Genomic DNA, 21,284 nt, shown 5'->3' on the forward strand with positions numbered 1-21,284 from the left:
TATCTCCATGTTCATGAGGAGGTGACGCCACATGGGAAAGCTACAAGTCAGACCTGTGGAGACGCGATTGCTCACAGTAAGAATGCATGTTTTTCAGTATTTTTTTTTTTTTTTTGTAATAAAAACACCATGACTAATAAGTTAAATGGCATGTGGCAAGCTAATAAAACTAGCCTTTTTATGAGTACAATCATCACCTAAAAATGACACGCATACCACATTTGGACTTGAAAGTAGTCATTTTTAAATATACAGTATTTCTCTGATGACATTTCAATGTGAACAGTGTAGTGTGTCTTACCCATGCAGCGGTAAGGCACCACTATGGGGGCACGGTTCGGACAGTGGCCCCAGCCTTTCTTACACCACTGTGGAATGGTGACGGGTTTGTTTGCCTCCTCGGCGTGGGAAATTTGAAGATTGGGGTACATCTGAACGTCCATGCAGAATATGGACAAACAGGGACAGAACACAAGGTCAGAGGGCAAGGGGTCAAGCAGACGTCATTAGAGAGACACTCAAAGGTAGACAGAAAGAGCACACTGCAAATAATGAATATCACTCTTATAAAATTACTTAAATTCAGTACCTTGTTTTGAGTATAGTGGTACATTAGTAGGCCTAAGTCTAGTCTAGTATTTCTATGCAGATTTAATGTATGTATGTCAATCTATGAAACTTCAAGTCGAAACTCAAAAGTCAAAAATTGTATTCAGTAATACATAAATACTCATTGCTATTAGTAAACTGCTTAAAAAGGGAAAAAAATACTTAAAATGAAACATAAACTAAACTAAAATTACTCAAAACAATGTAAAAATTCTGAAATTAAGTAATATTAGCAGTGCATACAGGGGCATGCATCCAGTCTGCAGTGGCAAATAGGGAAAAAGTCATGCAGCATTTTGTTTTTGACACTAACAAAAGCATTAACAAAGCTACGAATATATTAGCTTCAAGTTTAGCTGCTTTCATTTCAAATTCAGGTCAAAGATGGAAGCACAAACATGATGAAGTTTAAACATAGTGAAACTGACCCGGAGTCTAAAGATGGTTTTCCTTCACAAAAGTTGAGAAAAATTGAAGGATTTTGTCTGAAAGCCTTTGCAGACCATAATGCAGCAGTTAATCCTATTACAGTCTATTGAGGTTATCAATGTCACTGCTGGCTGTTATGCCCTGTTTAACCAGCAGAGGGAGCAAGAATCCTTTTATCATAGCTGTATTATTCATGCAATACTCTTCACAGGAACATACAGTACAGGGAAAGATGGCGGTACTGATGGTAAATATATATTTCTATATACACACAATACAATAAGTTAGAGAGAAATGAAGACTAGTCCTACATGCATGAAAAAATCCAAACTTTTAAATTACATGTAATATATTTTTAAATGACAGTGAGTCTGTAACACAACAAATACTGAAAATAACTAAAACTAAATATTATTAATTCTAAGTGTATTCTTTAAACATGGCAAAAGATAGTAGAACTGTGCAGTTTACTAAATTTCAATAAAGACTCAGTCATTTGATGCTGCCACTTTGTCAGTTTGGGTCTTTTTAATTGTCAGTTAAAGCGTTTGCAGAGTTCGGACTCTTTTTTTGTGTTAAATGAAAAATAATTCAAAATTGTACTGCTTTTGTCGAGGAAACAAACATTGAAAGCCATTTTAATTGTTAATAAAATACTTTTTGTTTACATTTTATTTAGTAAGATTGTTCAATATACGGTCAACCCTACCAAATAATTTTTGGAGACTTATTTCAGTATACAGAGAACAAGTAATGTGTATTTTTGTTAGTTTTTCCATTAAAAGATCTGTCTAGGAGTGTAGTAACAAAGGTGATAATATAGGTCTGTATAGTGACTGTGTGGTGACTTGCATTCTGTATGGTCCAGGCTCACCTCCTGGCAGTAAGACAGGACCTGGCTGTGCTCAGTGAAGCAGCCCTGTCGCCCCTGGGGGTCAGGCTCCCACTGTCCCGTCTGAGTGTTCATGTAGAGGAGCACGCGGCCACAGTACATGGCAATCTGCGGCTGAGGCTCAGACAGGCCCGGCCCATTCACCTCGTTCATCGCTAGACCCTGGAAAGAAAAGATATAGAGAGATCCAGGTTAAGGGATGTCCCATAGTATATCATTTTAAAAAATCTAATTAGAATTGTTAAAGAATTGTTGTTTGGGAAGTTTCACTGTATCAAAGCGAGATGCCAAATAAAGATATGTAGCATTTAAATTAGATTCTTGAGACAGTGCAGGGATATTTTTCAAAACTGTTTATTTAGTTTATTAACACTGACCAGCAATAGAAAATAAATGTTAACAAAATAAACAAACAAACATAAATTTTTTTGTCAAAAGTGTACAATTTTTAAAACCTTTTTCCAAATTGAGATTTCAGACTCCAGGTTTCAAATTAAAATTGCATTAGAGTGACAGAACTATTAGGGCAAGTACTAAAAACATATCATATAACCATATAAATATTATACTATTATTACTATTATACTTGAATAACTCCTCCAAGACACAACCTGTTAATTAGTTTGTTTATTAGGATCCTCCTTAGCCATTGCCTTGATGATAACTACTCTTTGTGGGGTCTACACACAGTTAGTGTTAAAAGTCCTCAGTGTTATAAAGCACTGCTCGGTGGTTTAGAACACAGAGAACTCCCGGACGCTCCATAAAAAGAAGGTATGTAAATGACAGCTCCTCCTGCTCTGCCTCCTCTGGCCTTCTAGGATGTTGTTATTGATCACAGGATATGTTGCCCTGCTCAGGAGGCACCCATGGGACCCCACACAGAGGAACAAACAGCAGAGAGGATTGGAGTCAGGTGTTAATACAGCCGCATTGACCGGTGAGCCACTTCACTACATTAACAGTGCACAGCAAAGGATGGGAAATAGACTAACATGCAATGGCTTTCAATAGGGCTCCAAGACTGATCACAATCAAATCAAAATTTCAATTGGAATGGTTGTAATTAGCAAAGCACTAAGGCTGTAACTATTTATTACCACTACTACTTCTGTCCAATGCACAAAGGTGAATACTTTTTCTCCATGGCGTCTTGCTAACCCTGTTGTCAAGACCTACATTGAAGTGCACGCTCTCACATGTTAATGACTCAGTACACTGTGAACACTGTGAACACTGTGAACTGAATCTTGATTTTTAAATACTACTAAATCTAATTTTAATCTTTTTTTAATCTTTTTTTTTTTCTTGCCCAAACCCTTCATCCCTAGTTACAAGTTAAAAAGGTATCAAGATGCACAGACGGGTCATGTTCTAACTGGTGAGCAAATCTTCTCTAGTTTCCCCTAAAAATTTGAAAAATAATCCTCCTTTTTGACAGGTACATTTGGGGGTAGAAAGTACATGTAATGTGAACTTTTTAACCCTGAAAACCCCTTAATGATGAAGCCTGGAGCCATGAGGTACTGTAGCTGTATTCTTTCATGTGCTCTGACAGAGATAGAGCCACTGACGACACACAAGACGCCTGACGCTGCAGAGCCAATTACTACAGCGACTGAGCCTGAGGGATGAGTGTAGAGAGAAAATATGGGAGGCCATCAAAGACACTCTCACCAATGACTATGAAACATGTTTGAAGTTTAATTAACATTTACTCATAATCAAATTCTGTGCTCTGTTGATGTACAAAATTCATCACACAAATTACATAAAAAGTGGATTTAAAATAACAAAGAAAATGGCAAAGGTTCATTTTTACTGAGTTTGACATGCTCAATAGCTTTTGGGCATTCAAAGCCTTAATGTGAACATTTTTCATAAGTGGTTCATGTCAGTCAGGGCAATTAAATGAATTGTAATCATAAAAGAGAAATAATAATTAGTAGGAGTAAGCTGTACTTGAGCTGCCCCATCAGCCACTTCAGAAGCTCAGCAAACATCTAAGCGCTCTCTGTTTGCCTTGGAGAAGGTCAGTAGCACAAAGAAAAAACAAACTTCCGGATATTTGAGCAGATAACCTGCAGCTCCCTCTGGCCCTGCGCTCTCATTCTGCTGCTCTTCACTACTGCATTTGCAGAAAATCAATGGTGAGCGACTGCAACTGTATCGCCACGTTCTGCTAAATCAATAGTAGTCCATCAGGAGCCCTCGGCTCTGACCTCCAGCTCTCCAAGGCTGCACGCCCATCTTCAGTGTGATGGGACCAGATTACATGTCCCTCCTGTGATAACACCAATAAGAAACAGTGTTTAAGACAACAACTCCTCCGTCCACGCAGTGAGTCCATGGTCACAGATACAAAGCTACTGTATGTGCTTCACAAATTATGATATAACGCTCCACTTATATGACCCGACTGTCTACTTACAACTGTATGTTCCAACAGTGACTTTTCAAGTTTGAAAAAAAAAAAAAAATTTAGTTATTATAATTTTAATTAACATAAGTCTCAGTCTGATCACAAATAGTACAAACATAATTGAACAAAAACACTTTTGCACACACCTGATCCAGGCACTGTCTGAGAATGTGACTTGTCTTTGCGTGTAGTTCCTAATCACGTTTGGAGCTCTGGCGGTGTAGTTCTACAAATTGTTATAGATTGAAACCTCCTGACAGCTGTGTTTGGTCTGTCCATTATCCACACACACACAGGGAGTCCCTGAGATGCACATAAAATCAACTAAGCATTTTTTCTGCAGATATAAATAGCTTTTGTACTTTGGTATCAATACTGTATGTGTACACATAGAACACATGAGAATATGACAGCTAAAATACATATCTGGGTTAATAACACTGTTGACAAATATGTGTTTTTGTGTATATTGACATCAGACTGTAATCTCCTTCTGTTTAGGATTTTCTGTAGAGGCACACACTGTATTATAATAGTTGTGTAGTATTCATAATAGGGCAGGATTTCAGAAGAGATCAAAATCATAACTAAACCGGACCCTAAAGCTACAGCACAGTAAGGCTGGTTCAGTATTATGTGGTAACTAGAGGCCTAAATGCAGTGGAGCCACATATCATGTCCCAGTGCTGAGGAGGCAGAGTGCTCTGGTCCTGGCAGCTGCCCACTGCAGAAAACTGCCCCATTAATAACAAACTGGTGATATAAAGCTGCAGACATTGATTGGCTTTTTGGTCCTTTCACCGCCTGCTTTTCCTCTTGGCCTCTGTGATGTATTATCTTTTAGCTTGCCAGGTTTTTGATTTAGGCTGTACTTTGGTGGATACACAATCAAATAGACATATACAGCAAAGTAATTATGAATTCTGGACAGTTATAGTACAGTTGGACTTCCAAACCTGAACAAAAAGCATCAGAAGCATCTATAATGCACCAATGACTATGACATGTTGTTGTGGCATAGATTTAATTTCTCAGTAAATAGAGTTTTCACCCAATTTGATTTTGGCTTGGATAGTCGTTTTACATGTCCCAACAACTCCATCCTCCCTGCCCTAATTAAATTTTCAGCACCTGTTCCACCCTTATGTTGCAGCATGACTTCATCCCATAATGATGCAATCTCTTGGCCCTGTCAGGCAAGTATAAGGCAGAGAGGGGAGGAGTCCACCAATCATTTGTCAAACGACAAGTGGCTGGCAGAGTGCACACTACGGCGCGATTCCACAAACGCACTGAGCACTTCAAAGCAAGGAGAGCAGTGCCATCACATGGTACATGGGCTTTGATAATACATAAAACACTGCATTGATCTTCAATTCTGTTTTATCCTGCATTTGTTACAGTAATTTGTTCTGTGTTCACACTCTTGAAGTCACAGGGCCAAAGTGTGTGAGCATCACAAAAAGACTACAAAAAGAAACAGCACTGACATGAGGTACCATTCAACTCCCCTCTTGTTTCTCATATAGCTGTATTTATTTAAAAATGTGATGTAGGATTCTCAAAAATATTACCCAGATACTAATCAATACTAAAACTACAAGTTCAACAAGTATCAATAAAGAAAACATAAAACTGACTTTCCCTGGATGGTTTTAGAATGGTCTTAATCAGTATCAGAACTAGTATAAACCCACGTGGTAAATTACATAGTACTGTATAAATATTTTTTTTTTTTCGACTGACAGGACATTGACACCTTTCACAAAGGTCAGATTTTGCAGGAATTCTTCTGTATTTTCACAACATGAACTTTTTAGAATTTTTAAATCCTCAAGTCACCTATCCTATCATCTTTGTAAGATTTAGCCTAGCAGCTATCACTCTGATTGGTCAGAACTAATCAAATGTACACGTTTCTGATGTCACACGTTAGCAAGGCCAGTATTCAGATAATGTGGAAGAAAAAAACATTTTTGGCATTTTGTGCCAATAAGCACAAGCCATTGAAAACAATATGACTCCATCTTTTGGTTAATCTTCCAGATCTTATTATACTTCCATGGGGTTTCATATTTGCAATTCTGATGGCAAATATCATAGCAACCAAAAAGCCAATCTGGAGCCAGGCTGTTGAAGACTCTGCCCCTGCTGGAATAGCAGAGAGTGGGCCTTTTGCAACACTGTCAATCAAACCTATTGCTAACTCTAGCTGAAGCAACCTCAGCGAAAGAGGGCAACTCATTGGTCTGTTATTAACGTTCATAACTTGATTTACTGACAAAATGGAGAAATAAAAACACCAGGATCATGTATAGCAGGTTAATACGAACATTTGACGAGCCTGACAGCAGCAGTTCAGTAGAAAGTGAATTGAAGCCAGAGTCGATGGAGCAGGAAGCATGCTCACTTTCTGTTGGAAATGCAGCGACTAGAAGGTGAAGGATATATCAAGTAATAAAGCTTCTTAGGTGCACCATATATCAAAACATTGAATTTATATATTTGTTTTAATGACGTCACATATTGGTTTGAGCACTGTTTTAATGCTTTAACACTCTCATCTATCTGCTATAATAGTGCCCCTTTAAAGGCAACAGTGTGTTCTGAATAACGGGAGGCAGTTGTGTGCTTTGCAGGAACTCCTTTAAAGAGATAAGGCAGCCAGAGATGTCTCCAGGTTGGACTTATTTGTGGAAAAAAAAAGACCGGTGCAGCAGGGGATGTCGCAGAGAAATGTAAGATGTTTGAAGAAGGAACTAAGGCGTGAACCTGCTCAACATATTATTTGCATATTCATGATTGTTTTTTTTTTTATCTCTGGGTCTAGGGAAAGGCAGGCAGTCAGAGCGCCTGATTTAAGTCCTGCGTACGTAGGCTGTTAGGGATAATGGTCTGACCCAAAGCTGTGTATTAGGATTGTAATTGGCAGGGAATACATTTTTGTGATTTTAACTGATTGATTCCAGTCATCATTTTTGATAGAACATGCCTAACACAGGCTAGCTATGTACATTTATATAAACAGCCTATGCTTCACATGACACTTTGGGATAAGGCATCCTCTATTTATTTAGGACTGGGACTGGCACAAATAGTACTAAATTACGAGCTGTTAATGACTTGTTATGAATTATGAGATGAATGAATACATAAAAAACTCTAAATCGTTTGTATACTTACCCATGCACTGTGGATCACTGTGTAAACTTGATTCAAATGGCCCATTGCCAGCGCCACAGCAGTGAAATTACAAAACAGAGCCCACAGCTAAACTGTGCTCTTCTGATACTGTATCTGCTGCTTCACTGCGGCACAGATGGTGGAGTAGAAAGAGTCTTCCTCAGGGCATCATCTTCTCTCCTCAGTCCTTATTCAAAGCTACTTTTAAAGGTGTAATTTATAAGTTTTTAGGTGGAGGGTCTGAAACCTTTTGTTCTCCATGGAGATAATATAGTTTTATAGTTTTGTTGTTTTTTTTTTCATAAAACTTATCAGTATTCATAGAGACAAGAAGGTGACTCTATCCATAGGTTCCATAATGATCTAAAATTGGGACATTTGTCAACAAAATATTACATCTTTTGAATGGGAAAAAGTCCTCAAAATGTTGGATGTAACAGGATGCTTTAACCCATGAATAAAAATGCCTGGAATTGAATAAATGAAGTTTATACCATAAATGAAGTTTATACCATATTGTGAAACAAAGCAATAGCATTTTGATGAAACAAACTGATGACAGAGCATCGACCAGGCAACTTACATAGTGCACCTATATATCTTGCTGTTTTGCTCCCAAAGAAAACTCACACAAAATACCTGACACTTTGCAGCTGAACTCTCCTGCCTCCGGCCAGTGCTAAATGGCCAGATAGATTGGGGTGCATTCATCATTGTAATCATATTAGTTAATTATTCATAGGTTCCATCAAGCCTCTTCCTGGTGTGGCATGTCTTTATTAGGGAGAAGCAGCATTAGTCTGTCGGCAGGCTCCTGGAGCAGAGGGGACAGAGCAGGATGGAGCAGGTTAGCGCTGCGCATCTACACTCATTATTGTATATCCCCCGCTAATGGCTAATTGAAGACATTCATTTTCGATTCATAGGAAACTGATGCACAAAGTGGAAATGACTTCATTGGGTTTTAGCAGCCTATTAGCCTACAGCACCATGCAGAGTTGTAAACCAATGTACTAAGCAGAATATCTGGTTTTAATATTTAATTAGCAGCCATTACAGTGGAGGCTGCTGTTTGGAGAGATGTTGGAACATGCTGTCGTCTCTAACTCTGCCTCATCAGTCAGATTACAGCAGTGCTCTGTGGGCAGCTGGCCATATAATCACCAGGCTCTATCTAATTTTCAAACTGCAGACAATACCAGCCCCCAAAATGGACTTTTATTTAGATTTAAGAAGGAATTATAATATGTGGCATTTGAATAGAGGTCATTATAAGGCTGCTTACCTAGCATTCTTTCCCAGGTACCTGTACTGAATGTACCTTTTCATGTATTTATCATAAGACAGAATGTTAAAACAGAATTACAATGTTCATAAATTCAATTTAACACAATTTCTTTGAGGAAAATCTTAGTTTTCATCATCTATTTGTGGCGACCTACCTACCTTTCTGTAGTGCTCCCTCAGGCCCTACCAGAGGACAAAAATTGCTACTAAAGGAAAAATATTTTTTCAGCACCAGTTGGTCAAATATTCTGAAGTTACTGAGCCAACAGAAGCTGCATTAATATAATTTGAATCATTATTAATAGAATGAACTGAGTAAGGGCAACAGACTTTCAACAGAACTTTGATAGTTTTACTTCCACTTGTGAATATAGGACTTCATTTCTCTTTTCCAGCTGTATAACTTCCTGCCATCATCTGTCATATGAACACTGAAGTATTGGGGAAGGCGTTTTGGAAATGTGTTTGCCATAATTGTGATAGTTGAGATGAGCAAGTCCACGCACGTCTGCCTCCATCACACCCACTGCTAAACCAATGCTAATTTTGAGTCATCGTGACGCATGGCACTGAGTGTTCTGTCCTCAAATGGCTATACTACAAAGGAGCACTGGTCAATTTGCAATTCATGTTCTTTCTATGAATTAAGAGATAGTATAAGAAATGTAATTATAGTTACATAAACCACTCCAACATAACATTATGAGTAAGTGACTGTTACTGGTGGTCATGATATATGCAGCAGCTGCCACTATTTCAACACCAGTATTTTCTTGAAAATTGATAGTTATAGAGTGAAAACATCCAATAAGAGCAGACTTTTAAGAGAGGCTTTGTCTCACTTATCAAACTGTGCCTTCTCAAACACATTCTGAAGTGTGTTACTCAAGAATGCACAATTAAACAGCATCTAACTAATAACCTTTGGGTTATTAGATGAATTATTAAGGTCCATCTTTCAATGCAAATGGACCAACCACGAGGAATAATGGGGACCACAGTGGGTGCATGGGTCCCCTCTCCAGATATCCAGCCAGGCTTGACCAAGACCACCTTAGCTAGAGGATTTTGCCAATTTTGCACATTTTAGGCAAATTGGAGAAACGGCGTACCCGAAGGAAACTCACCAGGACATGCAGAGAAACATTCAACACAGAAAGTTCCCACGCTGCCCAGGAGTCAAAACCCAGTCAGCCACTGTGCCACACTTACCCCTACCACTGAGCTATTGCCACACCATCCTCACTCTATCAAGTGCTAGAATGAAGAGATATTCTCTGTAATTCACTGATAGTGGTCATAATGTTTGCCTAAATATAAACAGAGTTGGTAATATAGCAAGGCTCTAATGTTTCATTTCATGGGTCATTGTCAATAGATATTTGCTGTTATGTAACATGGCTAAACCTCCTTGACAGTGGCACACATGGGGATGCAGCCTGTTAATTCTCAGCAGTCTGAAGCTGTGATGAGATTTGAGCTGCACACAGATACCTTCCGATTGGAGGAATCAGGGGCTTAGTGGAGATTTGAGCAGGTCCATCTGAAGCATTCTAATACAAACAGAATTGCCACTGAATCTGGGATTTTCTTCTTCTTTGCACAATAGGAACAATAGAAAGAATAGTGATTTATGTATTTAACGTTGAACTGAATAAATGATTATTTATTTAAGCAATGGTTATATTAATAATTGCTTACACATGCTGACCAATGGAGAAAAGGATGAAGCATATTTGGTACAAGTATCATTTTACAATTTATATATTATATATCCCATATACCATGTGTTCTAATTGCTTATTTTGTAATATATGCCTTATATTTTTAGAACAGAATGCAACACTTAAGCAGTTAGTTTATATCTAAAATGAGTCATAGAAGTTCATGATTCAAACCTCTACAGCTCAGATCTTATCGTATATAGAATTAACAAAATATTTCCAAGTAGTACAAAGAAAGTCCCAACGATAAATATTGACCCCTTAAAATGATTGTACCATCTGTTAAGTATTGAACCATATGTTGATGTAGTATTTATCATGACAGGCCTAAATGTGGCATGCTTCCCTCTCATCAAAGCTGACATTTCACATCACATGAGCACTTCTGAGGAGGAGACTTTTTGAAGACAAATGGGAGGGTCTAGGAACCCAACACAACTTTTTTTTTTTTTTTTTTTTTTTACTTTGGCTCTATCTAGGTTTCATTATATTATTAATTAGATCTTCCCTCTTTTGCTTTTGGTGTTTTAGAAGTCCACCAATCCCACAGCTCCACAGGCATGTCAAAACAAATCACATCTGTCTGTTCTAATTATGAACTCCACATAGATTTGAACTAAAACCTAGAAGTTGGTGATTTTTAACAGTGTGAAATGCATCATGATATTTTATACAAGTCCATATTGCTTATTATTTAATTTAAGTATACAATTAAAGGTGTATTATGTATTTTTTCTGGAAGAAGGCCACTTGCTTGTTTTAATGAAGATTTTTCTTTCCCTGGAATGCTCCACAATATGGCATTAAGCCTACTCTTTATTCAAATATGAGCATGTTTATTGATGTTAAATGATATTAATAAATACGCACTCTTACTGTGAGTGGGCCCTCCTCTCTGAAAGACCTAGACCTAGAATTAGCATCTCCTGTTTGTTTCCACAGAGATCGTTAAGTTTAACACTACGTGACATACTGTCAAACATTCCAGGGAAAGCAATAACATTTCCATGGAGACAGGTAGCTGACCCTCCAGCAGAAAAGTAACATAGTCCACCTTTAACTAATAGTTTGCAATACTCGATCAATGAGTATGACCTGGATTTATGCCATGGCAACAGGCAATAAATAATCCCATTTGAGTGTTTCCATGAAGAGGGATGGGGAAGACCGAGCTGGGCCTTAGAGATGACAGAAAGCCGGGTTAAAACATTCATCTATCTCTTTGCTTGTCTCTTATTTATGCACATAAATAAATCTGATCACATCGTGCCAACTCCCATGGGAGCTGTCTAACAGATGAGCCCTATGGAAATGAGGCTTTGGGGTTATATATACGTACATACATACAGAGGCAGGCTGTCTGAACCATGCGCCACACAAAGAAGACATATTGTAAACAAGATTATGTTTTGACGTAAACCACATTTGTTGAATACATTTTTAGAATGATAAGTGAAATGGAGCAACTAACTATTGAATATGTTGTAACAATACAGCCTAATAGGTAGTATTTTATTACACACTAATTCTAAATAATTGTAATCATAAAAGTTAACATATCATTTTGACCTATGACCTATGAGGCTAAGACTCCATATGAATGTGGTATGGATAGTACATTTTTATAGCACACACGTGTGTCCCTCATATAGGTAGGTTGTCAGCAAAATATCAGTTACATATTATCTTAAATGGAGAAGAACACAGAGCAAAAGTATAGTTTAAAATCCAGACCTCTCCAAAAAAACAACAACAACATAAACAAACAATAAACTAGTTCAGTACATCCTGTATTTCTTGTAATAACTCATAACTGGTTTCTCATATGCTCACATGTAAACACACAGTTTTAGGTCCTTTAACTCTGTATTTTCTCTGTCTCAGCATCCCTTGGACACGGAGGGTGGTTGCCGTGGATACACCGCCCACAGGAGCCAGTTACTGTAGCAACCGGTTCCCTACAGAATTTACTGCATGTCACTCATGGCCCCTCTCTCTCCCAGCGCCGCTCATTATCAGCACACCTCGCTTGTCCGCCCTGTGAACAGCTGATTAGAACTGGCTTTGAATTTAAGTCAGGCTTCACTAAACACTGAGGTGATTTAGGTGACAAATACTTGACATCTAGAAACAGAAATATCAAAACATTTTAAGTAACACAACACCAGGGGCAGTCCAAAAATAAAGTTTAAAGGTGCTTGTCTTAGTTATTGCTTTGTCTAAAATGTTCCACAATATGGAATTAAACATAGCTATGTCCATGAGACAAGCAGATGACACCATGCACCAGGTTAAAGGTCAGATCAGTGGAGGTGACCCCACTCACAGTAAGAAGGCATTTAAAAAAAACTCCAAACACCTGTAATCGTTTAAATCCAAGGTAAATGGGAAAAAAAGGGAAAAACGTTATTGTCTTTTAAACTAATAGTTTCAAATGTTTCAAAATCAATGCAGACTTCTCTCATTGCTCTAAGCCTGGAAAAAAAATACAAAACATTTATTGATATACATTAGTTGTACCCATTGACAACAGGAAAAAGTGCAGCTGCAACATCACAGCTCACCTAAATGAAATTATGTTCATGCCTTTGGGTTCACAGAGGAGCCAAGTTCATCCAGTGTACGCTTCACTGAGGTGAATTGTCTTGCCGAAGGACACAACTCAAAAGTCGCGCAAGAAAGCTTGTATATACTCCATTTTAAAAGCAGACAAGGAAAGGAGGAATTCACCCATGACCCTGTAGCCACTAAGCTATTGAAAGTAATGTGAATACTAGTCTGCACCTTTGTCCCTTACAGTCAATATGTTTTGTACTTTGTTATGGATGAGTGTTTCCCTGCTGCATAATATTGTGTGAATCAGAGTGTAAGTCAAACATTTGTCATGTTGTTCATTACAAGATCTAGACCCAGATGCAGTAGAGAAATATTACTTTTCAAGTGAGGATGTATAAGACAGATGAAAAATGTTGTAACAAACAGTTAAAATTATAGTCTGTGTTTATCTATGTATCGAGCATCATGTTTTTGGACAGACAAAAAAACATTCATGTAGATATGTCTGGTTAAACCAACAAACAATATAGCTCATTTTTAATATTTGGATTAGCGTTGTCACAATACTAAAATTTCAAATACTGATTTTAATTCCACTGAAGATTCATTAAATACCCTCAATTTTAGACAGTGTTATTTTCACAACAACAACAACAACAACAACAACAACAAAAACAACAGCAACAACAACAACAACAACAGCAACAACAACAACAACAAATCTAATTTGTATATAGAATAGATTTCTTCTGTACATATCATTTTGATGTTTTATTATATTTTTAATGAGGCAATAAAAATGAACACTAATAAAACATGTAGAAAATGAGTGATGCCCATAAATAGTGAGTTTGAGAGAGTTGAGTGTTGGTGTCAGACTGACATGTCATGACTGGCTTTAGGCATCTAAGTGTAATTTTATACCAGCTCTCTCCAGCAAAAACATAAAGCTATCTGTGTAGTCTGTGGATTTGTGCTGTAGAATTGCCCAGTGGATTAAATAATACCCTTATCTGATTTCTACTGGTTTTAAACTCAATATGGACTGCCCAATCTAAACATCAATCATTCTTTTTGTTTATGTTCAATAAGATGTTGTTTATAGACTGCTTTTGGTCTTTGATAAGGATTTACGAATCATGAGTGTTTCCCATAGATTTTGTTAAGATTATGGTGGAACAAATTATTTTTATTTGAATTATTTAGTCTCATTCAATTTGTAGTGTATAAATGTCACTTACTGCCTATATTTAATGTTTAACCAGTCACGTTTGTGGAGTGGAGACTCTTTATAATAATACTTAGGGGTGACAGTAGCTCAGTTTGTCCACTGGTTGTTGTTTCAAATCCCACTCTTGACACAAACATCATTGGTTCAGTGGTCAAATTCACTGACCCTCACTGGCGGTACATTTCCAGCTGTTGTGTCCTTAGACAAGACACTTAACCCACCTCGCCCCTAGTGTCTACATACACTGGTGTATGAGCGTGTATGAATGGGTGAGTGCTTTGAGTGCCTTGAAGGTAGAAAAGAGGTATATCATATAAATGTAACCATTTACAGTGAGTAACGGAGTCTAATTTCCATGTTGTTTTTAGACTATGGGGGAGAATTTTAGGCTGTGAGGCATTCATTCACATTGATCACCAATCAGATCACCAATTCTCCACAATGTGACCAGCTTTACGAAATCAAACTTTCTGAATGATAAAAGTAACATGACATAAACACCCAGAACACTTTACATAGGTTTACTTTTTTGAGTCAAGATTGAACTGAAAAAAAAAGTTATTCTAAAATGTCACAATTATTCTATTTCTTTTCCATTATATTCTAACCTGAATAATTACAATTACTGAACACAGAACAGACAATAGACAGTGATTCAAGCATTCAGTTTCCAGATGGCCTTGACAGCAGCACCTGAGACTCTCATTCATTATCTCCACCACAAAAGGCAAAAATAAGCTGCAAAATCTGTGTCTAAGAAGCACCAATTAGGCCTCAAGGGAAGAATGGACAAGATCAGAGATGTTCTTGTTTCCATCCCTCATGACTCCCGCCCATAACCTCAGCGAACTTCTCTATATATAGAAATGATATCAAATATTCAACAAAATTCAAATGATGTTCAGTTCTTGTTACTGCCAGACTATGCCAGCTAGTTAGAAACAAAGTCAACGTATATGTGGCCAGTCTTGTGTTTAAACCATAGCTCAAAAATAAATCAAGAAGGGTAAATAACGAAAATAGAGCTCCGTGATTAACTGCAACCAAATCAAAATCACTATTTCAATATGACACAATTGGCAAAAGCTGCAATTTTTGAAGTATCATGAGTTCCTCCACAAAACACAAAATGCCCTGTCTTATTCTGCAAAAAAAAAGTTTATCCTGTAGTTTAGATCTGTACAAACATGTTCTGCTGTCAACGCATATTTCAATCTTTTTATCAATTCTCTCTGGGCACATTTTAAAAGGGGAACATTCTATTATTAAAACACTAATCGCACATCTAATCACAATGCCGGTCAGACAAATCACATATATTTTCTCAAATCATTGTGATGTGACTGACTGGGGCTGGTTAGAGCTGCTTGAGCAGAATGGGGAGGGGGGGTGCTGGAGAATGGAGGGTCTGGGGTGGGAGTGGTCCTGAGATGTGGCAGTTACAGACAGCAGACACAACAGAGGAGGGTGCGGGGAGGGAGGGGGTGTGGTGGGTAGAGATGGATGAGAGAGGTAAGAGACAGGCATCTTTTGTGTGCTCTGGAGGGAGGTGGGTTTGGCCTGGACAATATAGACAAAAGTGATCATCTTAATATTAATCCCGCTAATGATAACAAGAAGATATTTTGGAAATCCAGCCGAAATGAACTCAAATTTGCCTTTAAATTAATTATTTGAGGTGTATCAAATGTGAGATGAAAGTCTGGAAAATTGCTCAAAAAAAGTGCAAATATCATTTTATAGCTGTGTTTAAAAGAGTACAATGTACATTTGTTCCAGTACTTACTCTTAGAAACAACATTTACAATATATGCGATGATCATATACAAGTGGGGTGAGGTATATATATATTTAGAATCCACACTAGTACTTAGACATGCACAATATATTGCTACATTATTGCTGTATCAGACACCAGATTCAATGCATTTATAATATATCTTTTTTGTCTTATTCAACCTTTCCTAATAACACCTAAATTTGTCATCATGGAATTATTATCAAGCAGTTACTGATCGATTTACCCCACTTTACAGCAATGAATTATGAATTAGATTTTGGCTTTGCCTTTGATGCATACAGTTTGATTTATCATATTAACTGTCTGTCTCTATCTGCTTATAAAAACATACAGAGAAAACTAAGCTATTGAAAAACAGACAATTATTGTAAATAGATTCATGAAATAATGAGGCAGGGGTCACTCTGGGTAGAAAGCGGTTGTTAAAGTGACATATTGTTAATGCTGCTCTACCTACTACAGAGGCGTCAAATGGTGAGTGAGGTGAACACTGCAGTTTTAGCTGTGTATGAAAAGTGCGTGACAAGCACCAAAATGCAGCTGACGAGCCTGAGCCAGACCTTCCAGTGTCCTTCAATAATTAATGCTCCCATCTTTATAAAGCTGCAAGTGACGGATGTTTTACTGAGTTGACTGAGGAGGAACACCAGTGATTACAACTCAAGGCTAGATTTTATATTTACATTTAGCCCACCAAGGGGAGATTATATATATATATATATATATATATATATATATATATATATATATATATATATATATATATATATATATATATATATATATATATATATATATATATATAATAAATGTAAATGTAAAATCTAGCCTTGAGTTGTAATCACTCCACACAAATACACACTACTTGGTCTGAGTAGGAATCAATCCCCTGACCTTTGGGTTGGTACACGAGGGCTCTAACAACTGAGATGCTGCCGCGCCTGAATTTATGCTACACAATACTTAAGTGCTAATGTGATTAATTGTTCCGCCTTCAAGGAGAGTCTCTGTAAAGTTGTACCCATTTGTCAATGGAACAGAACAGAATTCCATTATTCATCCTACGAGTCCTTATAGAACAGACATTAAAATATGCCAAGTCCGTAAGTACCACACTCCCTGACTTTACTGCTGCTTTAGAGTACAGCACTAAATAGCCCTCTCTATTAGCATACACTTCACCGTTGAGCCCACATCAAATTCTACACACTGTCCATCACCTGCACCCTGTTGCTCTCCCTCAGTTACAATCTCCATTTTTCAAATCATTGGTGATGCTAGGACTCTCTCTCTCTCCCTAAACATGCGGGACCAGCGTTATCGCACACTGCAGATGTTTGAGAGGGTACCAGAGCCTCCCACAGCCGGCAGTACTAAACAGGGTGCTCTCCTTCGGCATTAAACTTTATACAGAAACCATTATGCTTAGCCAGACATTTCTGCAGCAGACCTTGGACCTTGGACTGCAGCACAGTCATATATCTGCTGCTCACGATTCGAGAAGGAGCTAGAGGTTTTGAGTACGCTCCAGGTGACGCAGCTAGTTGTATCCATGCTAGTATTGTCATAAATTCAGTATTAAAAATTAAAACTATGATGTTGATACCTAGGAAAAGGCTTGATACTTTCTATTCGACAATGATAAAAAACACTTCTTTTTGACAATAACAGGGCTGCACAATATATAGTAAAAACATTATATCATATATCATGTGGACACTATTTTTGATACAGACCAAGGCCATTCTAAAACAATTCAAAAGAGGTCAAATTTTCCAGTTGATACAAACAAGTCTAGTTTTGATGCTACGTTTCTAATCTGTACACTTGGGCAATGCTTTACAAAGCTTTAAATAAAAATCAGTGTAGAAATAACCAACATAACCTTTCTCTGACTACATTATATCTGAAAGGCTTATCATACAAACACTGTTACAAATGTTTCCCCTGAGTTCAGAACGCTCTGTTTTGTTGAGTAAGATTTGGAACTAATTGTTTCATTCACTCCATGAGCATGTTCTGAAACGTATGGATGCCTGTCCTCACCAAATGATAAGTGACATCATCATCATCATACATTTTTGGATTAGTTTAGCAATTCATTTTTCAAGTCTTTTCTCAAATGTTACTGGAGATGACTTAAGTGTGCATTTTGAAGAGAATTATACAAGCAAAACATCAATTGCAGACTGATAATACTATGACAGATTTAATTCTAGACTATTAGGAGGATCACTGTAGTCTTTTATAATGGGAAACACAGATTCTAGGATAAGTGAACTATATGCACATCTCAATAATCCCCCAAAAAATGTAATTTATAATAAATGATTTGGCTGTAAATGGCTGTAACTTTATTCTACCCATAAAATCAGCGATACCTACAAGGAGGTATGGTTTAATAGTTTAACTGAAAGTTCAAGCAAATGGTAACCTACTTATTTTGTTTTGGGAAATTAATTCTTCAAAAATAAACAGTTTTCTATTGAGGATTCATGCATTCCTTAGTCTTGATCTCCTGTCACTCAGTTCTAAGCTTGTCAGTGGTAAGAACATTTGAAAAAATGCATTTCTCTAATACCCTACTGTGCCTATTCTAAAATGAATGTTCATGAATAATTCACATCAATTTGAAAGTGCACTATAGAATTGTAAGTGGAAGTATGCTAGCAAAAAGAATAAGTGACACAATAAAATGATAACATTCATGTTCACTGGTTCATGGCCTTTAGAATGGAGCCAAGCGAGCACACAGGAATCCATTAGTCCAACACGATTATCTCCTGGCTCTAAAATTAATTACGTGAATCCAACGCAGTGAGTGTGTGTATACAGAGGTCTAGCTGTCCTGATCTATTTCCTTTTTCCTTTTTTTTAACCAAAATCCTCTTGTCCTGCTCCGAGAGGCAGATGGTGGTGTGGATTGGGAACAGGCCTACAGCTATCACAGCACTGCAGGTAGTCGTGAGCTGCAAGCAATTTCATGACTCACTTTTTCAAAAAAAAATTTCCTAAAATCATTCCCTGGTACTCTGTCTCCAAATAGAGATCCAATTTAGAGTCTTCTTCTCCTTATGTAAAGATAGTGGGAATATATCCACGTTCACTCTGCATAACTTTGATTAGGATGTTACACAACAGTAAGACTCAATGCTTTTTTCTACACTTAAAATATATACATCATTTTGCATCAGCCAGAAAGGCCATTGTATATTTCGTCTAGTCCTAAGCCAATAGGACTGGACTTGAGCTTTCTGGTCTGACACAACCAGAAAACACACTCCAATGCTTATTCCACATAATGCAATTTATCTTGACTATATTATTTTAGATTAGTTCTATACATGTTTCATAACTATATGTGTGTAAGTTAATCTATAGAATCTATAGCATAACATGCAGTATTTCCCACACAATAGCATCTGTACAAACGCCCAGACTCTGATAAGACACTTTGCTTCTAGCACTGTAACTTGCTTTATACTTTCAAGGAAATGTCTACAACTGTGAAAACATTCATAAACCTGTGATAACAGTCTGTCGATCAAGTAACAAGAGCATATCAGAAATAATTGCATATTTCATAGTGTTTGCACACAATAAAACACAGTGGATTCTGAAAATGGGATCATCAAATTAACTAATTTCAAGGAGGTGATTTATTAGAGGAGTCTGACAGTTTTATTAGGCCTAATGCGACAGCCTAATCCAGCAGAGCCTCCCTTCTTCTGCTGTAATCTTCAATGTAAACCTTCACAAGCAGGTTTCCTTGTATGAAGCTCAAGCCCATTGCTAGTGCATCACAGTAATCCCACTAAGGCTCTTATGGAGGAGATGGATTTCTCTATGAAAAAGGGAGAGTGGGTTAGGACTGCCACGACTTACACAAGATCACTAATATATAAACATCTACAAATCCTCTTAAGGGGAATACTCCAAACCTGAGTATTTTAAGGTGGAATAGGAAATCACATTCTGTACTATTGAAGTCATACCCCTTAAAATTAGTTTGAAATGTGCCCTTGCTTGTTACAGTGAAATGGAGCTCTAACCCCTCACAGACTGTAAGGTCATGGAGAGAGAAGGGGCAGAGACAGGAGCAGCTGGGGAAACATTGATCTGTCTTTCTGTGTGTGGGGGCTTTCTACTGTACTTGCTGTTTGGCTATTGACAGATGAGAAGGCAATAAATTATTAGGATTCTCCTTATTGAGGTCCTCAATGCACAATGATATGTCAAAGTCACAACAGAGTAACAGCATGTAACAAAACTACCTATCCACACCAAATCCTTCTTGTAGTTTAATTGTCTATTCCCTATAAGCTCTGGCATTGTTGGCACACTTGGGAATGTATAAGCCCTTCAGTAAAAGAGGAAAAGCGCAAAATATGGATGCAATGAAACTACATTTGATCTCCATCTTTCTACAGATCCAAGGCCTATAACATTTCTTCTGACAAGACACAGGCCTGGGCTTGACGCAGCGTACAAAAATCACACACAGCAGAAGCAGACTTTTAAAACGCTCACGACCCCACTGTTATGCCTCTGCCCAGATGGAAATACGTGCGTCGTCGCGTTTGGATGATACATTTACAAATGAAATGGTGTCCCATATACATAGCTCAGTATCTGACAACGGCAGGAAGATGCATTCTGGACCTTTGGACAATTTGTGATACAAGATGCTCATACATGTATTTAATCGCATCAGTCACGTCGCCATTTGTCGAAATTATTACGCGCAACGTTGTAGTTTTATTTCTTACCTCGACGTTGTCTCCCCACAGGAAGAAGGACAATACAGCCATCAATATAGGTACCGCAGTATGTCCCATTTTTCTCTTTCGTTGGTGTCACTCGTGTTTTCGTCCCTGGGAGAAACAATTCTCAAATAAATGACTCGAGTATACGTCGTTTGGTTACATCAGTTGGTGTGATGGATAGTGCGTCTGCTTCCTTATGAGGTATCCTTCCTGTGTGTCTGATCACAGTGCGCGCTCTCCCTCTCTCCAATGGCACCCACCGCTATTATGTGCAAGTGGATGTAGTCTGAACCAAGCCCTGTTTCTGCGGCGATTTCACCCACACGCTGCTCTCCTGCTTTGTTTTTTTGGCTTGGTGAAGAGAGACATCTGGTGGCGAGAGAT

At 37.8% G+C, this 21,284-nt stretch overlaps 2 protein-coding genes across 4 annotated transcripts in view; both read right to left on the bottom strand.

Annotated features, from left to right (window-relative positions):
• The window catches only part of aplp1 (amyloid beta (A4) precursor-like protein 1), a 32,489-nt gene extending 11,290 nt beyond the window's left edge, over window positions 1–21,199 (bottom strand). For all 3 annotated transcript variants that reach the window (XM_055227873.1, XM_033980614.2, XM_055227872.1), the window contains exons 1-3: window positions 20,904–21,199; window positions 1,913–2,092; window positions 302–431 (exon numbers count right to left, since the gene is read on the bottom strand). In XM_055227873.1, the coding sequence (XP_055083848.1) occupies window positions 302–431; window positions 1,913–2,092; window positions 20,904–20,972 (379 nt within the window). In that variant the 5' untranslated portion in view covers window positions 20,973–21,199. The remainder of the gene's footprint in view (window positions 1–301; window positions 432–1,912; window positions 2,093–20,903) is intronic.
• The window catches only part of lin37 (lin-37 DREAM MuvB core complex component), a 114,527-nt gene that overhangs the window by 52,036 nt on the left and 41,207 nt on the right, over window positions 1–21,284 (bottom strand). The gene's annotated exons all lie outside the window — the stretch shown is intronic.

Source organism: Periophthalmus magnuspinnatus, chromosome 16, assembly GCF_009829125.3.
Source record: "Periophthalmus magnuspinnatus isolate fPerMag1 chromosome 16, fPerMag1.2.pri, whole genome shotgun sequence".
NCBI classification, from domain to species: Eukaryota; Metazoa; Chordata; class Actinopteri; order Gobiiformes; family Gobiidae; genus Periophthalmus; species Periophthalmus magnuspinnatus.